The 25,563-nt window shown below is 36.8% G+C and overlaps 1 protein-coding gene across 3 annotated transcripts in view; it reads left to right on the top strand.

The window, feature by feature from the left end:
• Positions 1-25,563, top strand: part of LOC121317438 (kelch-like protein 29) — a 147,202-nt gene that overhangs the window by 101,612 nt on the left and 20,027 nt on the right. For all 3 annotated transcript variants that reach the window (XM_041253372.1, XM_041253370.1, XM_041253371.1), the window contains 3 exons: positions 14,148-14,286; positions 22,513-22,709; positions 23,943-24,202. In XM_041253372.1, the coding sequence (XP_041109306.1) occupies positions 14,148-14,286; positions 22,513-22,709; positions 23,943-24,202 (596 nt within the window). The remainder of the gene's footprint in view (positions 1-14,147; positions 14,287-22,512; positions 22,710-23,942; positions 24,203-25,563) is intronic.

The following is a 25,563-nucleotide window of genomic DNA, read 5'->3' as shown; positions in this document are numbered from 1 at the left end:
ATCATGGGGCCCCATAAGCAGGTTGAGTGTGAATAATTTCTCATTTAGAAAATCCTCCCTGTTGTAAAACTATGGTAATAATTGTATTTGTCCTTTTTTCATTTTACAAAAATAATCCTTGGTTGGCTATACTGTAGATAATTGGCCACTAAAGACAGTTGTTTTCCCTTCAAGGCAGAATATTAATTGGGGGCTTAACACTTAAATACTTAAAGATAGATAGATATTGATTTACAATGATTACTGAAATCTTATATATACATCTGTAATTATAAATGAAAAAGCTAGTATTCAGTGCATTCATAAAAAAGAGGTAAATTAATAATTGTGAGTCTTGGTTGCAAGTATCTTTTTATGTCCAAAATATATGCAATAGTTTTGATTAGGTTTTTACTAACTTTCTAATTAACTGCAAAGTTGGTTCACAGGATTACTGTGAGAGCAACTGAGTAGGTAGCAGGGTACATAGAGGTGCCAAGAATGGAGTATACCAGCTCTTGCAGGCATATATTAATAAATCACATGTTACTGTGCATGTTTGTTTTTAATATGAGGGAGTATGATTCCATATCATTACTGATCAATCATTCCTCGTCATCCTGCCCCATACAGCCCCTTCATTGTCATGTAGTATGAACGATGATAATATAAGAAGCCTAGTTAGAAAAGTTGTATCCAGAAATTAGCTACTAAACTGGAGTCTTGTAGAACCTGGCATTGAGCTACTTTTGGCAACATTTTCCAAATAGTTCTGCCATTGAACGACTGCTGTTTAGTGCCTTGTTTTTGAACTGTTAACATGTTGATTACGACACTGGCTAACTTATGGAAAGAGCTGATTAACTGCTCAGGCTACTGAATTATTGATGGTTCATTTCTACTTAACAGCTGCTGCAGATGTTAAAATTCTGAATCCGTGAAGACAATTCAATGCAGTGCTTGTGATTTTGAGCATGCAATCAAAATGTATTTATTTCCATATAAAACGGCTTGTAAACTTACTGAATTGGAGTGACTTGATGGACTTTCCAGGCTTTATCCAGATCATTCAAGCACTGGCTGTAAATATCCTTGGTGATTGGTTTATGCCACTAGTCATTTCAGGCACAGGTAGAATTTTTATTCAGATGTATCCATTAGCCATTTGCATCCATTGAAATGTATTTTTTCAACATATGGTGAATATTAACATATAACTTAATTTATGCAAAGCATATGTTTATCGCAAAGATTGAAAAGATAGAAAAATTAACAGACTAAATGTAGTTGCAGTCTGAAATCCACCATCAAAAGTATATTGTCAAGCCATTTTGTAGCAGCCTTATTAAGTGTGTGGGGGGGGGGGGGGGGGGGGGGGGGGGGGGGGGGGGGGGGGGGGGGGTTCTTTTTTTTACCAAATTGAATGTATATGCATTCGGGTGTATGAAATCACTGTGACCTCCACACTCAGTGGAGCCTTTGCTATTAACTGGGTCATTTGGCATTGAAGGCTGTAGAGAGATGAGAGAGCAGATTGAACAGACAAGAATGTAGCAATATACAGGAGCACATCCATGAATATCAAAGGCTTCTTTGTATTGGTGAATGAGGGGAATGGGGTTTCAATGTTGTGCAAACCAAACATGATGGCTTAGCAATAGCAGCTTCGGACTTTCATACATTTTTTTTTTTTTTTTGAACTAATAGCAATTTATTTTCCCACTGCATCATGTATTATACATTTCTGTATTTGAAGTATTATGGATTATCTTGTATTTACTGCATCTTGTAAAACACTTTGTGATAGTGTTCCACTATGAAAGGTGCTATATAAAATAAAGATTGATTGATGTATTGATTGATAAGTGGGGAGGCTATATATAAATTGTGGCTTTCCGGACAAGATCATTACTAAAGCTAAATCCTGCATTTCAAATATAAATAGAGAAAATGCTTTATATAGTAAAAATATACAATGCACAGATGATGTAATCCCTTTGGTCCTCACGTATCACCCCAACAAGAGAAAGATAAAGAAAATTGTGCAAGAATCCCCTCTTGATTTAATATAGAAGAGACACGAATATAACAGAATATGTGGTGCACTGTGCTATTGGTACTTCTGGGGAACCTTTGAAAGGCACAAATCCATGTAAAAGACCACAATGTAATACCTGTATACACATTAATTCTTAAACAGAGATTTTAAGGCATAATTCTTAAACAGAGGCATTAAATCTTCATTCAACATTTTACATGCACCTGTAAAGGAATAGTCTGTGGCATTATCTGCAAGAAATGCAACAAATTGTTTATTTGGGAAAGTAAAAGGTTTTTAGCAGCCCAGTTTGTAGAACACTTCAGAAGCATTTGTATTAACACCAATGCATTTCCAGTAGGCCATCACTTCAGCAGTGATGATCACACTGCTGAAGACATCACAGTCAGTGTGATCAATCTGTGGTATGGAACAAATGTTGCTTGGAAACAAAAGGAACAAGAGTTTACCTTCAAACTGGTAGACAAAGAGAAGGAGATGTGAAAAAAAAATCTTTTCCTAATTCCACCCGAACAAGAGACCTTTTGAGGTCTTGAAAGCTTGTGAATAATTATTAGTTAGTCCACACATCTCCTTCTCTTTGTCTATCATCTCTGGACTAATACGGCTTCCATTTCATCTACCTTCAAACTGGGAACTTTGGAACCTCTGGGAATGAACATTCTAGTCTAATAATCATGACACCATTCACAGAATTTTTGTGTAATTACAAATCTTGAATAATAAAAAGTTTACTGCACTGTTTACCATGCTTTTCTTTTTAAATAAAATGTTTTTTAATCTTGTAAAAGATTATGTATCTTTTAATATAAAAGCAATAAAACGTTGCACGTTTCCAAAGGTACTTCGGAATTTAATAAATGTAATGCAGTCATATAGTTTAAGCAGCACAGAAGGCAAGCAACAACATATAACAAAAAAATCCTGGACTTACCTGATTGATGAATCTTGAGTGATGTCATTTGTAGAAAAAGTATTTTTACAGCCTGTGGTAGATTTTTTAAATCACTGTAGCTCACAGATATCCACTGGGAAGATGAAGAGCCGGTTTGAAAAACCAAACGGCAGATACTCGCAGTCAACCATTTCGTTTTTTCGTACCATGAGCAATTAAAAAGGCCATTTTGTTTTGTTCCTCCCTGTTGAAGAAGGTCCATTTTAGGTTTTGGATGACCTTTATTGTTGTTTTTTATTCTTATTTTTTTCCTCAATTGCAATCGAGGAAAATGGCATATAAATAAAAAAAATAAATAAATCTACAACATATTGTGTGGAAATCAGAACTTGAGCGGGTAGCCACACGTGACCCATAACCCACCTGGCAACAGATACATCAAGATTAAATCTAAGTAATGAGTGGCAGATGCTAGCTGCAAACTTGCACCTTGTAGCCAATACAAATACATTAAAACTTGACAGACAGGGTGATCACAGGGTGCATTAGCCAGTAGCAATACAGTAGACCTTGGAAAGCATGGCGTGAAGTAATTTTATTTTATTTTTTTAGGCTTACCCTCCGTAGCCTCTTCTGACAAGCCGCCACTGCAGATTAGTGTCTCTTAGTATCTGTGGGACAAAGAGGGGACATTTTTAAATAATGGGAATGGCCCTGCCAAAATGGAGCAACACCTGTTATTTACAGTAATACTGCTACCACAAATAATAATACAATTTGTACAACTATGTTGTTTTTCTTTTTTTGCTAGCATAATAATCACATTTTCAGACTACAGATTTCCTCTCACTAATGTAAGATGGATTGATTATGCATGTAGAGCAGTGCATTTTTAAACATATTCCAACAAATGCAACAACACTTTAAGCCAGGTGTTAAATGTTAACAAATCTTCTTTTTCAGTTTTTTCTTTTGCTTCTATATTGAATGGCTTTACATTTAAAGTATATTAACTTTGTTTGAATAAAAAGTTATCACTGTTTCTGCCTAATGTTTATCTTCCGTGTCATTATGTGCAAAATAACGAGCCATAATGATTAAATACAAAATACTGTAATAAACAGTAATGTGCCCTGAAGAAATCATTCCACTCATATATTGATTTTGTTTGTCTTCCTGCTTCATTGTTGACTAACTAGCTAGCTTGCTAGCATTACCAAGAGAAAAGCATTTTATAATTTATGACGCATTTGCAATGGCTGATCTAACATTTCCAAGTACTATGAAAGCCGGAACCTTATTTGATATGGTATATACTACAATGTTATTTAAATTACCTTGTTACTGGAACTACATCTGTTACAGGGGCTATTCTATATCTACATCAACTTAGATATATTAAGAAAATAAAATTGTATACCTTCATCTGGTACCTTATGTGCAGGAGAGAATGTACAGTAAATGGTCTATATTGAATCTATATATTGAATGTATATATTGAATCTTTACTAAAAGTAGCATTGGAAGCCTGTTTGAATGATTGTTACCATAGGGGAAATGCATAGGTTCAACTCAATTTGCAAATGTGAAGGGAGCTCTTAGGTTTTTGTAAACAGCTGATTTGTGCGATTTTCTTCAATAACCATTGCCTGTGTTTACCAGAAAAAAAACACCCTTTCTCTGCCACTTTTTTTTTTTTTTTTCAGCCGTATCAGTTTATTGAGCAGTTCACACTGTAAGTTCTCAACCACTTGTGCACATGCTTCACTTTCCTGTTTTGTAGATCTAGGTTTTCAGATTTTCCAGTTCCCATAGTTTGTTGTCATTTGAAGCGCAAGCAAGTGAATGGATTTTGGCTGGCCATTAAACATACAAATGCTTACTGCCTCCCGTAGAACGTGCAATGGATCAGTGCGACTTAATTCAGATTGGTGATTTTAATGCTGTTCTTTGGTCGCTGGGGAAAGAGTTGTTTGTTCTCCTTTGGATTAGCTATTGAAAGAATAGTCTGCCAGACCTTGACTTACATATACTGAAGTGAATTCACTTCCAGTAAGGTGGTTTACCTGCATACAGCTTACTAGAACTAATGCAAGCAAGGTTATATCCAAGCATTTAAATTAAACAACAGTTTTTATTCCAATTGGATACCACTGGTGAGAGTTGTCATTCTAGTAGGTACTTGAGATGTATGATGTTCTTCTGTATATAGAAAAATAAAGCTACTTTTGAGATTTGAAGGAAATGTTGAGTGACAGTGGAAATGTTATTATGGTTGAGGTGATTTACAGTACCACAGCAGAAGAGCCCACTCCACAAATAATATACAAGGAAATCAGTCATCCTGTGACACTGAGAAATATGTCTTGAAAACTAACCCTGATATTCATGATGGAAGAATGTATATTGGAGTGTGTGACAGAATGATTTGTATACAAAGTGCATGTACAGACCAGATGTACTTCCCAGAAATGTCCGTATTTAAGTACTGTACACAAAAATAATGCAGTCACCCCTATACCAGCAGTGGTATAGGAGAAGCCAATACAGTGGGTTGCAGTCCCAATCAAAAGACACTCCTAAGCCATGATCCTCCGTGCACGAAACTGCGTTCTATGTAATCCAGGGGGTGTATCCGTGCTGAGCTCAGATGTGCAGGGGGTTAGTGATCTGAGTGTGCTAGCTCAGTGGTGGCACCTCCCAACTCCTTAATCATCTTATGCAATACACAACACAAAACAATAACAAACATAATGCTCTGGCCAAGAATCACCTCCAGTGCAAGGGGCCATACTCTTACAACTGCATCCACTTTGTACCACCAAACTCCTCCTTGCAGTCAGCCTATTGCCATGGTTTATCCACTTGCTGCCTGACCCGTATCTGATTGCAGTGGAGTTGTTTAGAGTACTTGCAGCTACGCTTGTTCCCCAAGATGGCCAACGTCTGGTTTCCACCTACCGTTGAGTCCATAAAACAAGGTGAAAACGTTCAACCAGCCTCACACATCTCCTTTTCTGGTTAGGAGGAAGATTTACAGTTCAAATACCTTTTCTCAGTGTCACAGAGGGTAACATATATAGTAAGACTCTTGGTTTTACCATGTTAAAGTGCTGGTGAACACCCATTGGCTTGTATGTCATTCTCCCTGCACCTCTGTACCAACTCTGCATTAGAACACATTTAAGTATATTTACACACATATAACACCTACAACAGTCAACGTTTTTCTTGCATTGGTGGTAAAAAAAATGATCAGAATACCATAGGGGAGGCAATATGTTTGTTTTAGTGTAATGTAAGCAGCATTGTTGCAATGGAGCACAAATTGTTCCACCACACTGCAATACATGACTGCCCATTTATAATCGGATAATATCGCCTTGTCATTAATGCCTGGTGATTTGATAATCACATATATTTTATGACTGCCAGAGCGCAATAAGCACAAGAGTAACATTCTTGGTAGGCACTGTAAAGCTCAGAACCATCTCAGCACCACCAGAATCTGATTGAAATGGGGATTCTGAATAGATAACAGCATAACTGCTTTACTTGCAATGGACCCTGGTCTACTTTGTATATATAATATATATAATTTCTTGAAGAGTTCAGATGTCACCCTAAAGTGAGTTATGTAAGAGCGCATTGAGAGATCTTGCCAAGATCTGCAAGCTGGCAGAAGAATATATTTGCAGAGAGAGGCTTTAAAGTGCAATGCATTACTGTAATATCTGTGTAGATATGGCATTAAATATGTTCTTCTCAATCGATTCTTATAGGTTGTCAACATGTTTTGCAAGCACTTGCTCAAACCCATGCCTTTTCTCATAATCCAGTATTTAAAAATGCTGGGTTATCCATTATTTGCATTTTTATTTTTGTGTAAGTGCGTGCATAGCGGCGCTGTTTGGAACGTATACAGTGTCTCCATACAGGGCACATGTCCATCCACACCAAACAGAACAATGGTTCCTAAATCCCCATCTAAGTGTGAATGCTTTTGGTTTTCATAAAGTGTGATTACTTTTATTTATTTAAAATGTTTATATTAGTTCTGTTAGGTGTGAATTATTTTTGACCATCGATTGCGTTATTACAGGGCAGTATCATTTGAGTTGTGTTCCAGTATTCAGAGATTCATTTCAAAATACTTCTGTACCCCTGTGACGGGTACCCCCGCCCTTGGGTGTATTTTTTATTTATTTTGTATAGTTATGTATCACGGCGGAGGTGCGTGTGGAATAGTGGTGATAGGGAGGCAGTTCAGATCCTCCTTGTAAAAACATGTGGGAATGTGACTGGAACCGTGAATTGAATAAATGATTAATTAAGGCTCCAGCCACAGGTGAGAAAGGGGTTGGTGTATTCAGAGGCGGAACTTGAGTCGTAAAATAAAGGCGGAGTGGTACTAATCCGAGTACTATGGCAAGGAGAACCACAACCAGTGGAAGGACTGCCCAGAGGTCCAAGATTGGTGTGGGCTATGTGCTCGGCTCTCCGCGGAGCTGTTGGAGGGAACTACTGCCGGCCCGCAGGGAGACTACCTGTTGTTCCCACCTCGACTGCAAGAGGGACACTACCTGTTATTCCCTCCACCACCACCAGAGGAGCTGAATCTGCCTCCCAAGGATCAACTGCCCGAGCGTGCATCATCTAGGGCTGCCGAGCTTGCATCGCCATCGCCTGTGGAGGCTTTGCCGCTGCCGATATTGCCCAGGACACCATTGCCACTGTTGGGATTGCCCCAGCTGGAGGAGTCAGCCTTGGTCGCTGACAACGTTACCCATTGCAGCATGTTTCTGCTGCTGCAATGTGCCTCCCCGCTGTCCGCATGTCCGCTGACAGCATTGCTGCCAGTGGTGCTACAGGAGGAGGAACTCTCTCCCCATCTGTCAGCATTACCAATGGAGGAGGACCTTGCTCCACTTCTACTGTCAGCATTGCCATTGTTAGCCTTACAACTGCCAACCTGCCAATCGCTGCCAGAATCACCTAGGCTGAAGGAACTTATATTGGAGCTGTCAGCATTTCAGCTGACAGCATTGCTACTGGCAACATTGCCGCCCGTGGGCCCCTTGATACCTCTGTTCTTGGCCCAGGACTATAGGCAAGACTTTTGGGGTTTTAAGGGAGATGACCTTTGAGGCTGCGTGTGCTGCGCACAAGAGGGGAGATGTGTGGCAGGGTACCTCTGCCCCTGAGTGTCTTTTTGTAAATATTGTAAATAAACACCAGATCTCTATTAAACGCCAGGTCTCTGTCATTGCCATGGAAGATGAGGAGGAGCTTGAGTTAATGAACTGCAGATAAGTGACAGCGATGAAAGTGACTCCCAGGATTAATAAATAATGATAATAGTAAATGTAATTTAAGGTAGGCCTACATGTAATGTGTATTTGTTTAATGCAGTTATTACGTTTTTAAATGTTTTGATATAATTGTACTGTATGCACAGAGTTTACAGATAACAGCTGACAGAAAAAGCAACTTAATTCATTTGCACTGCCCAGGTAACCACTGGTTTGAGCTAGCCAGCTGTGGTTTCACCTACACTGGGAAATGATAAAGACCTTCTCTGTGTCCGTATATGCTCTTAGTGTCCCTTGGGCAAGCAGGTGACATCTTTGGAACCTAGTTCGGATTTTAATAAGGCTAAGGGGATTTAGGTTGGAATTACTGAGAAATTGGAAATTAACTCAAGCAGTTGCCTGTCTCTAGATTTAGTGTGAATTGTTTGCTACAACCTGCAGCTGGCACCACTATTGTGTGAGATTCGAGTTGGGGCTTTACAGTGACACAAATTACACTTGGAGTGGACACCTCTATACAACTATACTGTACTCTCCTGCTGCTGTATCAGTTTTGCTTCAACACAAGGATCAGCTATGCATAATTATTAGTGCAGACCCCTCTGCAGGGCTAGTGGACTAAATAGCCACACTATGACACCATGAGTAGTTTATGCACTAGGCTACTGTCACCATGTGGAAAACTAATGCAATATATAACAACTCAATGCAAAGATTTGAAATTACTTGTGCATACTACTTACTCTGACAGTTAAGGATATTCCCATTAAGACATTCTGTATTGTAATACCTGTTCCTGGGGGTGATAGAATAAGAACATTTCACTTATGACTAGATTTGTAAGGCAAGCATGACATTAGTGTAGTGAGTGAGCTTGGTCCACGTGTTTGGAAGCTTAATGCATGCACACATCCTGCATCCTAACTTTGAATCCTCATATACATTTCTTAATTTCAACTACAAAATGAATCTTTTTTTTTTTTTTTTATTCCTTGGTAAAGGAGTCTGCTAAATACATAAAAAATAATTCCTGTTGAAATTCTTTTTTTGTGATTGAATAATGTCTGTATTAAAAAAAAAAAAAAAGTCCTTAGCGCATATAAATATACTCTTAGGATGCTTGCCCTGCACCCCCGTAGTTGTTAAGATAAGTATTTAGTTGTATCAAAGTAAGAATCGATTGCCCAACAGTAACTTAAATTCAAGAATCTGGGAATTTACACCGCCCCTTTTATATTCCTTTTTCACAGCTGTGGCTGTTACCAAGGGAAAGCACTAATTTTAAGACTATAGTAAGTTAACTTGCCATCAATGACTTCAGCATTACAAATTTCAGCATTACAAGAGCCAAACAAATCGCATGAAAGTCAGCAAGTGTACAGTCACAGTGTTTTAAAAGTCAGGAAAGAGGGAGGGTTGTTATTCACCGCATGAGAACGTCCCAGAAATTCACGAGCCCCGACAGGCGTGGTTTATTTGGACATTCTCATAAAGGGGAGTAAAAACGTACACCACAAACTATCATTCTCTGTTCTGTTTATACCACAAGCATTTATTTCAAATAATATCTGTACATGTTTTACATTAAATCAATTCATTCAAGGAGGCTTTTACCTGGCACATCTTTACTTTCCTTGTCAACAGACTATGCTTGGGGGAGCGGGGTGGGGAATGTTCCCTGGGGGCACCCTGGTAGATGTTGTTCCCTCCTCCTTGGCCTTGGGAAGAAAAGCTTGTACTATTTCACTGCAAGGTCTAATGATCTGTTGTTCTCAGGAGAACATTGACCCACTTTAGTACAGAATAATTAGCTTCTGAGCTAATCATTTGCTTCTGTCAAGCAGATATAAGTGTAGAGGGAAACCATTATTTACAGACAGCTATACATTTCATGTCATTGTTTGTGCTGTTTTGAAGACTTCTAAGAATTGCAGGGATCAGTGCAATATGGTAGGCAAACTTTAAAGGTGAACACCAAGGTATTTGACTCTCTGTATTAATGATCTAGGAACTAACTTGGATGATACTAATACTAACATGCATATCTATGGTGATGATTCTGTTCTGTATTCAGCAGGACACTCCATACAGGAGGGCAAAAGGGATCTGCAGACTGCATTTGACATCGTACAGTCTCATGATAGATTGTTACGTAATGTATCTAAGATGCAAACTACTGTATGTTATTCTGTTCAATAGAAAGCAGTATAAAAATCCATCTTGGACCATAGTTACACTGAAAAGTGAGATAATAAAGAAAGTTCTTATTATAAATACTTAGGCATATGGATTGAGGAGCATCTTACATTTAGTTATCATATTAACAAACTGATTTCAAAGGTAAGACCTAAATTGGGCTTCCTTTTAAGAAATAGGAAGATCATGTCTAGCAGGTCAAAATTGGTGATTACTGCTATTCTGCTTGTCCTTGATTGTAGTGATTTGTATTTACCATTTACTTCTACTCAGTCTTTACTAAACTAGACGCATTTTGTTTGGGTAAAATGTCCTTTCCCTATCGCCTTCCAAAAACCTTTAACTCTTTTAACCATGAATTATCATGAAATTTGATAGTCTGGTCTCTGTTAATTGTTTAGGACTTCATGTAAATGGTTTTATCCTGATTAAGGATCCGTACATGTTGAGGTGAAATGTCCTTTGCTTATGACTCCTAAAATGATTAAGACAGTACCACACATGATATTGTGGTGTTTTATTATATGTGTTTGGTGACAGGACCCCCATGTAAATGAGATCTAGGTTTCAATGGGTTAAATTCCTGTATAAATTAATTAATTTAAATAAATAAACAAATAAATACATGCTACCTTATCAGCTGCTTTTCTTAGGCTTACACTAACGTTCGCCGCGGCTGCATGACTAATCACAGGCCTAGCTGCCTCTAGCAGTGATTTCAATGAAGCTGACTGGCAGAGAGATGGATATTGGTACAACCTGCAGTACTGCACAGATGCAACAGGAAGTCAAATGAATTATCTTTTCTTTCGGTTGTTAACTCTTTCAGTCCTAAATAACCTATGTTCTATACTAAAAAATGTATCCACAAGAGTATATTAGATTAGTGTACTTGTTTCCCGTTTTTCAGTGAACTTGCCTTTCCTTTTCTGCTAGAGCAGTCTTTTACTGCTTTGTTGCTAATGTTTATACGTCAAGATGTGTGTGGATTCCTTGCAGCTTATTCATTCAGAATTGTTTCATATTGCAGTGCATTATGGAACTTCAGTGTCAGTTTAAGAACAAAAGTCTTCATACGGTACACCACGAAGACATTCCACACAATATCAGAGAATAGTGGCATGGCTGAATACTGTGGGTATTGTACAGTGTCATGTTGACAGTGTGAATAGTGGCATGGCTGAATACTGGGTATTGTACAGTGTCATGTTGGCAGTGTGAATAGTGGCATGGCTGAATGCTGTGGGTATTGTACAGTGTCATGTTGACAGTGTGAATAGTGGCATGGCTGAATACTGTGGGTATTGTACAGTGTCATGTTGACAGTGTGAATAGTGGCATGGCTGAATACTGTGGGTATTGTACAGTGTCATGTTGACAGTGTGAACAGTGGCATGGCTGAATATTGTGGGTATTGTACAGTGTCATGTTGACAGTGTGAATAGTGGCATGGCTGAATACTGGGGGTATTGTACAGTGTCATGTTGACAGTTTGCATTTATTCCTGTTTTCTAATAAAGAAATGAGGGTTAAAAACTCACAACAAACATGGCAAAAAAAAAAAAAAAAAAAAACCCTCTGGTTAGCAGTTACCCTAAGACATGTTAAGGCTGTCAACTTGTCTAATATGAACTTAGCTGAGTAAGTATCTTGTTCACCAGTGGTGAGCTTCTATTTTGCAGCAGTTATTTGATGTTACTCTCTTTGCTGTAACAGGAAATATGTATGTGTACATAACAACAACTACAAAAACAGTTAATACTCTTTTAAACTCACACTAACAATGGTGCCAATAAGCATTCTTTGGGAGATACCATGTAGACAGAGTTGAAACATTTGTAAGAACTTATTGATTTCCTGCTTATTGATTTCCTTTTCTCCTCTTCTTTCTCCTGACGGGAGGCCTGTCACTCAGATGTTTGTATTTTAACTTTTGATTCTAGATAACTGATTAAGAGACCACATTAGATTCTGTTTTCTTATCCCCAAGCTTACAGCTATGGCAAAAGGTTTTGCATCACCCTATAGAACCAACAAATTCATAAAGCCAAATGAAACCTGCCGAATAGTGCTTTGTTGCATACCGCTTATAGTTTTCCCATATACTGTAAAGCCATAATTATTTGCGATCAAATTATCTGGCGAATCACATAAAACCTATTTTGCTCCAGAAATGTTGGCAACCTGTTGCAATATTTGAAGGATGTATTGTTAGTGGACTATGATATTCGTGCCAAAAATGTTTTTTTTTTTTTCATACGTGAAAAACACATAATAAAAGGCTCGCAAACATTTATGGCTTAAGAGTACTTCATGAAAAACTAACTAACAACAATTGAAAAATATGACAATTTAAAATTGAACATCAAATATTCTACTACTGTTAAGAGTTTCCGGTAGACACTTGTGATACTAGTTTGTAGCTTCTTTGATTATATGATGTTAAAATAAGTAATAAGTTATGTTCATATAGTTGTTTTTTTTTTAAATTATGTCTCAATCCTAAAATTTTTGGTGGTGCAAAACGTTTGGCCATAGCTGTACTCCCCTTGAGTGTTACTTCTTACATTTGTACTTGTTAAGTATTGAATTCCTTCTTTAACCAAGAGAGTACATATATGTGAAAGATCTCTTTGGAAAAGGGAGCTGAGAGCAAGCACTCAGTATATATGTCGTGGTAAACATATCAAAGAATGAACAATAATGAAGTAAAATTGATCCAAAATGACAGCTGAAACCATTTAATTCTAAGAATGTTTGTTTATTGCTCAGAATCCCTACATTTCCAGAAAACAAGGAATGAGTTCTCTAACCAAATATTAAAATACAGTTTAATTACACTTGCAAAGAATTGCAGCAGGTTTTGCATTTTAAAATGGAGTTGGCATTTCCTGTATATATAGCAGTAGCAATGTCATTTCAACAGGTGTTTTTACATACATGCGGTACTGTTTCACATTTGTCTGTATTTCCATGGCATTCTCTGTATTTAAATTTTTCCTTCTAGCATGACTCATAGATTGGGCTAAGCCTAGGGGTGTGTGTGTGTGTGTGTGAAACTGGGCCACTGTTGCACTAGTCCAGCAGTTAAGTTAAAAAAAAAAAAAAATGTGGCAACATTTGTTTTAGTTAAGTGTAACCTTATTTTTTCAGGTTGTATAATTTCTCTTCTGTTTAGCTTTATTTCTTCATATCATTTACTCTATTTTATTGCCTCCTACGTAACACCTGCAAAGGCTAAGTATATTTAACAGCTATTTCAAAAATGCCCTGTTACTTAGTGTCTAAACAAAAGTATTGAATGTTGTTAAGTCTTAATCTTACTGTGTGTGTGTGTGTGTGTGTGTGTGTGTGTGTGTGTGTGTGTGTATCTTCTTTTTCCTGGTTTCACAGTGTTTTCAGTTTTTTTTTTTTTTTTTTTCCCCCTCCTCTTCCACCTTTTAGGATTATTTTATTTTATTTGTTTGCTTTAATTTTGAAACGTGCCGATTTACAGTTTTGTTTCTGTTGTTTATTGCTTGCATTTAGTCCAAAACTTTATTTTCTTTTATGCTATGTTAATCAAATACTGAGCCTGTTTATGTCATGTAATAAGATATAATGCAATTGTTGGTGTGTGTTTTTTCTTTTTTTTTTAATCTTTCATTTAAAAAAAAAAAATAATCTTGATCGGAACGTGGCAATGTCTGTCTTTTCTGTTCTACAGAAATGTTGAAGGAGCTGAACCAGCAGCGCAGAGCGAAAGAGTTTACAGACCTGAAAATTATTGTTGAAGGCAAAGAGTTTGAAGTCCACCAAAATGTTCTAGCTTCCTGCAGTTTGTATTTCAAGGACCTGGTTAAAAGGTTTGCCTTCCTCCCAGCTGTTGATCTGGTCTGTTCTTTTGTAGGGCGCATTTGTGTCGCTTTCTCCCCCCCCTCTTTTGCAGGTGTGTGAAGACTGAGTCTCCTGTCACAGAGCCAGTAGCCATTCCTTCTACAACTCAAGTGAATGTATTTCTAAATGGAACAAATCCACCCTTGTCTTACCTTTTCATCTCCATAGAATAAGTTAACGGGTTTCCGTACTTGCTGAAGAGATGTTCCATGACTGGGGATCTATGTACAGTACATACAGTAGGAGACTTGAGATACTCGTATTTTGAAAATGTTTTTCACATTGTGATGTATTACTATAGGATTCCTATCTATCCACGTAGGAGAATAGATTTCGTATTTTTTGCACTCGTATATTGTATATATATAGATATATATATAGAGGGATAGTTATATATAGTAGGTATAATATTATATATATATATTTTATTATATATATAATTTCCAGGCGCAAATGTTTCTTGTCCATGTTTAACACTTTCCCCTACCTGTAACTGTTGTAATAAAGGCAGATTAAAGTTCCAACACAGAAGTTGCTTTAACAGTCTGTTTTGTAAAGCTTACTGTTGCAGGTTAATGCTACACAGGTTAACATCAAAACTAGTAGACGGAAAAGTGTTAACACTGGAACAGAGTACATGCAAAAAGTAGCTATTGTACTTTGATGTGCAATAATAGATTCATAGCAGTGCAGGTCATATATGATCATCCTGGCTGTGTTTCTTTAGGACACTATTCAATGTTTAGTTTTAACTCTTTTCATTCTTTGCAGTTCCCTATGTTTTTTTATTTTTTTTTTTTTTTTTTTCTCTTCCACCCCCCCTTACATTTTAAAATAACAATGAGAATGTGTCTTTTTTTTTGTTTGTTCATAGTCCCCCGACAGCATAGAAAAACCCTTTAGATCACATACATTTTCTTTATATCGTGTACTGCCTACAGATAGAAAACAAAACCTTACAACCTTATTCTGTAGCATGCACTTATTCTGTTTTCAGTTTGTTTTTGTTTTTTTGTTTGTCAGTTTATGAAACACAGCAAGACCAATTTCCTTGCAATCTATTTCTGAACAGGACTGGAGCATTGACAACAATTCAAAGATGTTCCCCAACTTGCCTGCCTGTATCCAAACTAACCTGTGTCTAAATGCATTTTGTCCACAGGATGTCAATTAGAACAGGAACACAAGCTGAGTGGTTTTCAGCACAATTCACAGCAACCGCTGAACCAACTGTAATGTATGTTTCTTGAGACCTTTCTTCGGGATTTAGGCTGGGCTGCCAGAGCTAGAGGCAGTAAAGTGGAAAACCATATATTTTATAATTGCTTTTCATATTGTGTAACAGACAGCTGTTAGATATTACTGAGCTGTTTCCTTTCTAAAAACAAAAAATGTTCACATCAAAATATCCCAAAACAAATTACAATTTGGTCATATAAGAAGTTTTTTTTTGTTTGTTTTGCTTTTGGTTTTTTTTTTGTTTGTTTGTTTAAGAATGGTTCTCCTTTTTGAAAAACAGTTGGGAGTTCAGTTAATTTCCCGGTGATGAAGCCTTTATCATTAGTGCAAGTAGTCAGATGAAAAGGTATTATTAAATAGCAGCCTGTTATTATTGAAACCACAATTCTACTCTGAATTATATCAGTAAAAGTGTCCCACTTAGTGTCTCATATTCAAATAGTTGTGGTGCCTGGAATGTATGTGTTTTTTTGTTTTTTTTGTATCCCACCATCTTGTTCTTCCTTGTGCCACTTGTCTCAGATGACAAAATACATGAACATTTCGTTTTATCTTATTGCATCAGTTATTCCATTTTTCTGGTTGTTCCCAAGTTGGGGAGCAAATCAAATATTCTTTGTCTTTATTGCCTTGGAATAGCAGGTAAGAACAATAGTTGTGTTATGTTGGTCCCTTGTTTTCTAATCAGGCCTATATTGTTAATATGTATGACAGGAAAAAGAGTCAAGTGAAATTCACCAGTAGCTTAGTTCTGTAGAAGACACATCTGACATGCTGAAGAACAGGAGGGAAATGTTCCCTTTGATCAAATATTCAGCGAATAGAAGATTGAGATTGGTTTTAACTTATCAAGACAAAGTTGTTATTTCAGAGAGCTGTTGAAGTCATTGTTGGCTGCTGTGAGTTGGAAAAGACCAAGTGCACTGACATTAAAATCCATTGTTTCCTTCCATGATATCACTGCTAGTTCTTCAGCTCCTGTGATAAATTGTCTTGACATGGACTTAATAAGCTGTTTAGCCCTACAGTCCTCAGGGAGAGCTATATAATTCACATTGCTATATTTGGCCAAGTGTTGGTGTTATGTAGTTTAAGTCCAGCTGTCGGCTCCTGGAAACTGATTACAGATGTTGAGCATATATTTAGAGTGAGTAAAAAAAAAAAAGTGCTGTATAACTGCCAAGCAATAGTAAGTGCGGATCAGGAGCTCACATTGAATAAATGCAAAGTCTCTGTGTTGCAGGCCTGCAGCAATATCATGCTTGGCCGTCCAAAGGTGCACCTACATGCGTGGATCAAACAAGATTGGTTGCTGCATGTTGGGGGCCTGTAACCTCACTCTGTCCTGCATGCTAGGGTCTGTCAACCAATTCCTCCAGGAATCAGTGGGAGGCATGAGGATCAATTGAAAAGGCTGCAATTAAAAAAAAAAGAAAAAAAGTCATATAAAAAATCTTGCACTTGCTGTGAAAGTCTGTTTAAATGAGAACCTTCTTGAGCCATCTTGCAAGTTTCAGTCCTTGATGCTTTTGTTTTCAAATGATGTACAGTGAAAATAAATTAATTCTGAAGAAATAACAGCCTGTGTAAGCATGTCAACATTTTCTGGAAACGTGAAGCATCATATAACAGAATCGTAGTTCTTTACAGGTGTGTTAAATAGTCATTGCTGCTACGTTTGTAAGTGGCGTAATGGAGTAGTAAATTCAGGTAAACTTAGACTCAGAATTTGCAGTAATATGTTGATTAAAAAAAGTAGTAAAATAACAAAATAGCTGAAGAATATGTGTATCTGTGCGCTGTATTCATTTCCTTGATCCATGTGTCTGTGTGTACTGTTTCTAATGTGATTTAAAGTAAGCAGTCCAAGGACAAGGATGTTTCACCTCACATCACGATAATCAGCTCAGTTTCTTTGTTTTATTTTTATAAGCTTATAACCGTTAAGATTAGTCATCTTGATCTGACAGAGTAGCTCAGAGAGGCTACATTTACTGTGCCTCTGAAAAACAAAGCAAAAAAATGAGATTGCTAATTACAGTAGTGAGAAGAAGCCATCTGTTCTCTTCAGACAGGACCCTGTCATACAGGTACTGTCTGTCTCAGAATCAAACACCAGTGGCAGTTAGAGAAAATATTGTATTTAAACTAATTCTATTTATGATCTTGCCTTTAACAGAAAGATTACCTGATTCCGATGTTAGTATTGGATCTAATGCGGTCCGTTTTAATTCTTTCCTTGGTCAGTAGCAGCAGTGTTAATTCAGCAAGTGATCTCAGATGAATTGAGTTAGTTGCATTAACTTGTAAAAGACTCCCTCTAGCTTTAAAATCAGAATTAAGATATAACCAGCACTGGAAATATATCATTTAGCCTTAAAAAAAGCAAAGATTTTCTATTTTCTTTCTTTTTTTCTCTTATCTCCCAATAAACATAAAGTTGCTCCCGCTAAGCTAAATGTAAATTAGCTTTTAGTTATGCTCTGCTGTTCACAGCAAGATTGAGAGTATGCCAATGTTTTTGTCACATGGCCAAACAAAAACTAACTTTGAAGGTAAAGTTTTTAGAAACAATACTTTTCTTTTTAAATTGAAAATTATATATATGTATTATATATATATATATATATATATATATATATATATATATATATATATATATATATAATTGGGCATGTCTCAACAAACCTGTAATAAAAATTCACCGGTAACAGCACAAATATCGCAGCAGACGGATATTGTATCTCTTGTTCTTCATGCTTCGTTGAGCAGTCAGCAGTTCCAAAAGCAGGCTGGCGTGTCTGATTTACAAAAGCCGTCATTGTCTGACGCTACTGTACAAGGAGTTTTAATAGCTAGTGTAAAGGAAACGTAATAGATTGGAACCACTGTGTAACTACAACTACATTTAGTGCAGCTGACTCTTCTGCTTGCCTCCCACAAGGTCTTAAACCTCAAGCCTCTTCAGTGCCAGGGGCACTTGATAACGATTTCCATGAATAATCCAGCTGCTGGGTACTCTTGATAAACCAGCAGAGGTTTGCTACTAATATTGTCTCGGACCCCCTACTACTTGTGTGTCGCTCACTGTCATCTGCTGTAAACAGATTACATTATACAGGAAGCTAAAGTACTTAAGTTCTTTCATGAGATCCTTAGTCATTCAGTCTTAATCATTTTTGTTTCGGGATTAAATTACTCCTTGCAATTAGGCTGACAAAATATTGCATTTTACATATTTAACCCTTTAACTTAGTAGAATGTGTTGATGTTTTTTTCTATGTGATTTTCAAATATTAGACTCCAAACAACTGTAAAACCTGTAGAAACAGCCACCTGAACAAACTGACTATTGCCTGTAGTGCAGGTGGTCCCTGTTCTTTGCATCACCCTGATTACATCTTACATAGTTCTAATTCAAATTATACAATTGCTATATTCCCCTGAATCTGAATGTTTTACCAAAGCATTGAGGCTCAGGTATACTTATGTCTTACAATGCATGGTCAAGTCAATTTTTACTTTAATGGCTCATGAAATTGCTAAATGCTATTTAGTATTGACATGATCCAGGAGGAAACTTTGTTTTTTTTTCTTCAGTTTAACATAAAATCATAGGTACTCTACTCTGTACAATGATGCCAGTGTTTTAAAATTCCAACTTCTGTTTCTGTGATGGAAACAGATGAACACATGGGCTACAGTTTGTGCCATGCACTTGGTAACATTACACAACTGTGCCAAAATACAAAGAAACATTCATTGAAACCAGAACCATACCCAATCTGTATTTTGTTCCATTCAGTCTGTTTATTGAAAAAATGTGTGTATACCAGTGAGGCACCAAACACACTCCATTACCCTTTAATTATATCCCAGTGTGTGCCATTCACTACTGTAGCTTTTTTTAAGAGCAAGTAGATTTTTTTTTAAACTTCTCCTTAACTTTTTTTTTTCTGCAATTATTCTGAATATTTCTTAATACACTTTGATCTGAGTTCAGAAGCTGCTTTTCAGTTGTAGTTGCCAGCCATAGCTTCATGTAACAGGCTGGAGTAGCTATTGTTCTGACTCTTCAGCTCAAGTTTTTGCTGGCAGTTGGTGATGGTCCTTACTACTATAAAGACACTTTTGCTGTACGTTGCCTACGGTATGGCTATGGCAGGTATCTGGGATTGAAGATCAGCTTTCAGTTGTCCCATACAGTTGTCTAGATGTTGGTTTTGCATTATCCTGCTGTAACAATATTAATAATTTCACAACATGTATACCCATACTTCTGAGGAATAAGAGCAAGTAAGATAATGTTAGTTGCCCATTTTATTTTCTTGTATTTTTTTTTTTTTTTTTAATAGAATTAGTTGCTCTTTATATTTCTTGCAAAAGAATTTGAGCATATGCGTGAGTTAAAATGGTCCAGTGGTTAAAGAAATGGGCTTGTAACCAGCAGGTCCCCGGTTCAAATCCCAGCTCCACCACAGACTCACTGTGTGACCCTGAGCAAGTCACTTAACCTCCTTATGCTCCATCTTTCAGGTGAGACGTTGTAAGTGACTCTGCAGCTGATGCATAGTTCACACACCTTAGTCTCGTATCTTGTAAAGCGCTTTGTGATGGTGGTCCACTATGAAAGGCACAATATATTAATAAAGATGTATGTTATTGTCTAAATTCCTTAACCTAATTTTGTATACCCCTATCGAATCTTGTACTTTAATTTTGCCCTCTGGATGTAAACATGCTGTTCCACTTATTGTATGGACATTATAGCTCTTCATCTGACAGTCAATATTTAAAATAAAACTTTATAACCATAATTGTCTATCATATAATGTCCTCATATAATCACAACCACTGTTCTGTAATATTTCTTTAGTTCATTGTTGCTTCTCTCAAGATAATTATTTTCCACGTTCACTTAAAATTAACAAAAAGGCTGATTGCAAGGAAACCCATAGGTAAAGTGAGCTTGTGCAACACTAATATGCTTCCCCATCACAATCAGACTTGAATACTTTTTTCATAAGTGACATTTGCTAGAATAGTTTGTAAATATGGCACATAGTGATTTAAAGCAGGTATAGCCACAAGCATACAATGCACACATAATATACTATACTGTATTTCACTTTTATGAAATTGAATATTAATAGAATGCAGATTTAAAAGTATACATTTAAGCTAAACTTAATCATCATTTTACTTGCGCTTTTGCAGTAGTCTGACTACTTTGTATATATACTACAAAATAACCCCCTTGTATCCTTAGCAATATCTTTCAGGCCTTTCTTTAATGTTCTAGGCAGCCTAGTGGTTTGGGCTAATTATTGGAAGCTTCTACAGATTATCAGATTCATATTTCAACTGGTGAAATGGACCCAACCAGCATCTCTAACTATAGGACTTGATAAATTAACAGGACTTTGTCTTTTTTGCACATGGATTCAAAAGGCATTCCTTATGTTTTAAGATGGGTTTGAGAAGTGTGCTTATCAATTCTCCTTAAAAGAGATATTGTCTTGTACATTTTTGTAGTTTTGTTTAATTATTAATTTGGCTGAATCTTTTGATTCTACCTGTTTTGTCAGTCAAATTAGAACAGTGGTGTATGGGGAATATATATATATATATATATAGAGAGAGAGAGAGAGAGAGAGAGAGCTATAGAGCTATAGAGATATATATAGATATATGAAAGCCAACAATTTAATCGCTGCTGTTTGCTTGGTTTCACCCTGAGTGGGAATAGTAATTCTTCAATGAGCTAACTTACTAAACACAGGCTTACCTTTCTTGTTATCACAATTACGAATGTTACCATTAATAATAAGCTCTAAGTTTGTTTTTCAGGCATAACATTTTTGCTTTTACAGACACCCACAGGAAACTCACCTTCATCAGTACTATATCTGTTCCTTCTTTATCATTCTTAGCAAACAACTAATGTCTCGGTTCAAATGCAGGCAATGGTGATGTTTGCAGCTGGTGTGTTTTATTCAGGGCGCTCTCAGTTTAAGAGAGCCCAGGCCACAGTCATGGAACTCCTGAAGGATGGCTGCTGGCTTCCTGTGGCAGAATTAATTCTCTTCCCCTCCTCTCTGCTCTAACCATTCTGTCTGTCTATCCTGTCTGTATTCAGTTTACAAAGCAATACCATTAAGGGCTTTCTAATGTGTGCTGAGAAGGGGACACTCCTTTTTGAAAACCTAGTTACTATACCAAATCATTTCAGTCTAAGAGGAGAGTCGAGATAACCACATCAGGTTATAAAATATATTTATATTTATCAAATCATTATTTGTTTACAGACAAATGATTAACAAAGGCTACCATGTATTACCGTAATGTGTTATGCTGCTTTAGAGGCAGCTGGTCTTCAGGTGACTTGTTGTGCTTGTTCTAAAAATGTCACACATTAGGGCATTTGTAGGTTTTTTTTTTTTTTTAATCACTGATTCATTTGAAATAAGTGTGACTTCAGCCTCTTCAAAATTCATTTTAAATTGACTGAGTGGCAGTATTGATTATTACATTAAATTATATAACACACAGTGTTACTAGCAGCCAAAGTATTTATGTCCAGATTTAAAAACTGTAGACATGAAAACCTTGATATTCCTCTTTGAGAGCTCACGATCTTCAAAAAGGTACCGTGTCCCCTTTTAAAAAGCGATTCCCATTTTCCTTTCATTAATGTTGGCTCATTCATTATTATTTGGAACCTTTGGGTTTTTTTTTTGGTTTTTTTTTGCATGACACTGCACAATAGCAATAAGTGGATTTCATATGTTGCGCTTTAGAGAACCTTCTCTTTCAGATGCAGTCTAAATAAATAATACAATTTTAGTCCATAAAACGAAGGACAATTATTATTTTTTTTTTTTCTCTGTTGCATATTGAATAGAATTTTGCAGCGAGAGCGCATTTGCCTCTAACCATGTGTCTGCTGTTGATAGGTCGTCCCATGAGAGCCGGAACGGTGAGAAGTTAGAGCTGACCATGGCCAACATAGACGCTGACGTTCTGGAACTTCTGCTGGAGTTTGTTTACACAGGCTCCCTGATCATAGACTCGGCCAATGCCAAAACTCTACTGGAAGCAGCCAACAAATTTCAGTTCAATACTTTCTGCAAAGTTTGTGTGTCTTTCTTAGGTATGTTAGTGATTCGGATCAAAAAGCCTCTCTTGCTTTGTTTGTTTGGTACATATAATGGCATATAATAATAATACTGGTAAAAAAAAAAAAAAAAGTAATAGTAAATGAAAATGGATCATGAGAAAATATATACCTAGTTGACATTCTTATTTTAATGTTAAAAAATTATAGAGTGAAGATTTCTGCTTATGACAGGGTGCACTAAAAGTGATTAATACATCTTGAAATAATCCATGTTGCACATGTCAGTGATGAATAAGTTTTTAATAATCTTAAAGATTTGTGGATTCATTATCATTTATTTATTTATTTATTTAATAACCATATACTGTTTCCCATAATAATAATAGTAATGTTTTGCTGTAAGTTGTTGCCTAAGATCTTACTGCATGCTTATAACCTTAATTAGTTACACATTCTAAACCTAGCAGCTGTTTTTCTTGCAAACCTAATGTGTTAAGTACTGGAAGATGATTAGAATGATTGGAATACCAGGGCTGTCCTTGAATCCTTAAGATAACCCTAAGCAATAAGGGGAACAAATCTGGGTAAGTAATTATTGTGAAGTGATATTATTCTGGGCAGTATTCAGAGAATGATTGACAATATGCGGATAGATGCTGAAAAGAACTAATATCATTTGAGCTTTCTGTTTGGGTTTCGTACTAGTGACCACAGTTATGCTGTTTTCATAACTTAATAGATTTCAGACATTCCATACGCTCTGTGAACCAAAGTTGCCAAACCAGACCGGATGAGGTGTCTTTTAAAATTAAACAGTAGCCTTAGGTATGTCTCTCTCTTTGTTCTGGGATGTCTGCACTAAAACAGCTGCATTCACTAAGATTGGATCGCAATATGTCACACTAATCAAACTTGGAACCTGTGTGTGTGTGTGTGTGTGTGTGTGTGTGTGTGTGGTGGAACTGTGTGTGTGTGTGTGTGTGTGTGTGTGTGTGTGTCCCCCACATTGTTTTGCTAACTGACTTGCACAATAAATTATAATTTAAATAGAAATATTGAATGCAGTGAATTTGTGAAGGGTCCTTGCACAGTAAAGTACACTGTAGCACTTGGACAATTTACTATCAACATGACCTAACCATGGAATCAACTGAATTTGTGAATTTATCTTATTGTGAAATAACAAGGGAGCACTTAATAGAACGCCTATACTGCTCTGCTTTCTGTATTCCAACAGAACTATGTGCTATCTTCCTTTTCTTTCAGAAAAACAGTTGACTGCCAGTAACTGCCTTGGAGTGTTAGCCATGGCCGAGGCGATGCAGTGCACTGAACTGCACAACATGGCCAAAGCCTTTGCCCTGCAGAACTTTCCAGAAGTCGCAAGCCAGGAGGAGATCCTCGGTATCTCCAAGGAGGATTTCATCAGCTACATGTCAAATGACAGCCTCAACACCAAAGCAGAGGAGCTGGTGTATGAAACAGTGATAAAATGGATTAAGAAAGATCCTGTAAACAGAGTTCAGGTGAGGCTGTTTCTTGTTATGTACTGTGCATAGCTTTGGGATGTACTGTGCATAGCTTTGGGATGTACTGTGCATAGCTTTGGGATGTACTGTGCATAGCTTTGGGATGTACTGTGCATAGCTTTGGGATGTACTGTGCATAGCTTTGGGAAGGGTCTTTAGATAGAAGAAAATAACCATTTGGTTGATATTAACATTTCTGGAGATGGAAGCGACACATCTTAAGTTTAAAATGTTTGTTAGATTCTGAACGCCACTGAAAGTAATCTTGTTGGGAACATTTGTACAGTGTGTAGCCAAATTCTGACCTTGTTTCCTGGGCACCCTCTGTCTTATACTGTAGTTAGGACATTTCCTGTCACTTATTTGGAGATTTGTAGGAGGCAGATGGACAAATGCTTACTAAAAATGGATACAGTGTATCTTGCATGCAGCCACAAATGGGTTTCTATGTGACTGGAAGCTTCTGCAGCCCCTCTCTTAATAACTTTCCAGTGGTGTTAGTAATGATCTCTGCTATGCAACTTTTCATTCAGTACATTTCTTATACCTCAACTGCTTCCTTTACTCTACCTTCTGTTGGCCAATAAAGTGTAAAGGGGGTCCCCCAAAAGTGTTGGTGGTCATACTGTGTCGGCACCAGTTCTTGTGTTTACCATAACTTACCAGGTTACTAAAAAAAAAGTGTTCATATTCTCAAAAGGATCCAGACTAGTTAATTCTGTCAATCATTTAATCTATAACCAAAGCTTACAAACAGAGTCATTGTTATTTATAAATTGTTGCATCCCCCAGTAGGGGGGTTACATCAGACATAAACCTAACAATCAATCACAGGAATGATTTACAGTACAATTACTGTAAAAGCATGTGGTTAATTGTTTTTTTTTTTTTTTTTTTTTTTTTTTTTTTTTTTAATATCTCAAAAGATTTCTTATATGGTACACAAACACATATAAAGCGTTCAAATGTTTAGTTCAACAAAAATTAATAAATAATATTTATTTATTATTTTCTGGAATTTAAAGCCCTGATTGATTAGTTCTGGGAAATGATCAATAGGAAGATTATTAACACCAACTGCCTTACTCCCTGCATGTAAGAATCATGAGAAATGGCACTGTGGAATGAGTTATGACTAGGAAAACAAGCTGTCAATAAAGATTAGTGCTGTAACCTATTGCTCTCTGACCCAGGCTAGAATGTAGCCAGAAACATGCTGCAAGAAAATCAATTGGGAATATACCTTGTTTCTCTCTCAGTAGTGTGCAATACCAGTTTCGCTCCACATCTATTAGATTATTGTTAGAATTGTCCCTTCAATTGATATTTTCATATTGCAGCATAAAATCAGTCATACA

The sequence above is a fragment of the Polyodon spathula genome, chromosome 6, assembly GCF_017654505.1.
Source record: "Polyodon spathula isolate WHYD16114869_AA chromosome 6, ASM1765450v1, whole genome shotgun sequence".
NCBI classification, from domain to species: domain Eukaryota; kingdom Metazoa; phylum Chordata; class Actinopteri; order Acipenseriformes; family Polyodontidae; genus Polyodon; species Polyodon spathula.
Note: the sequence above shows the minus strand (reverse complement) of the source record. Positions and strands in the feature narration are given on the sequence as shown.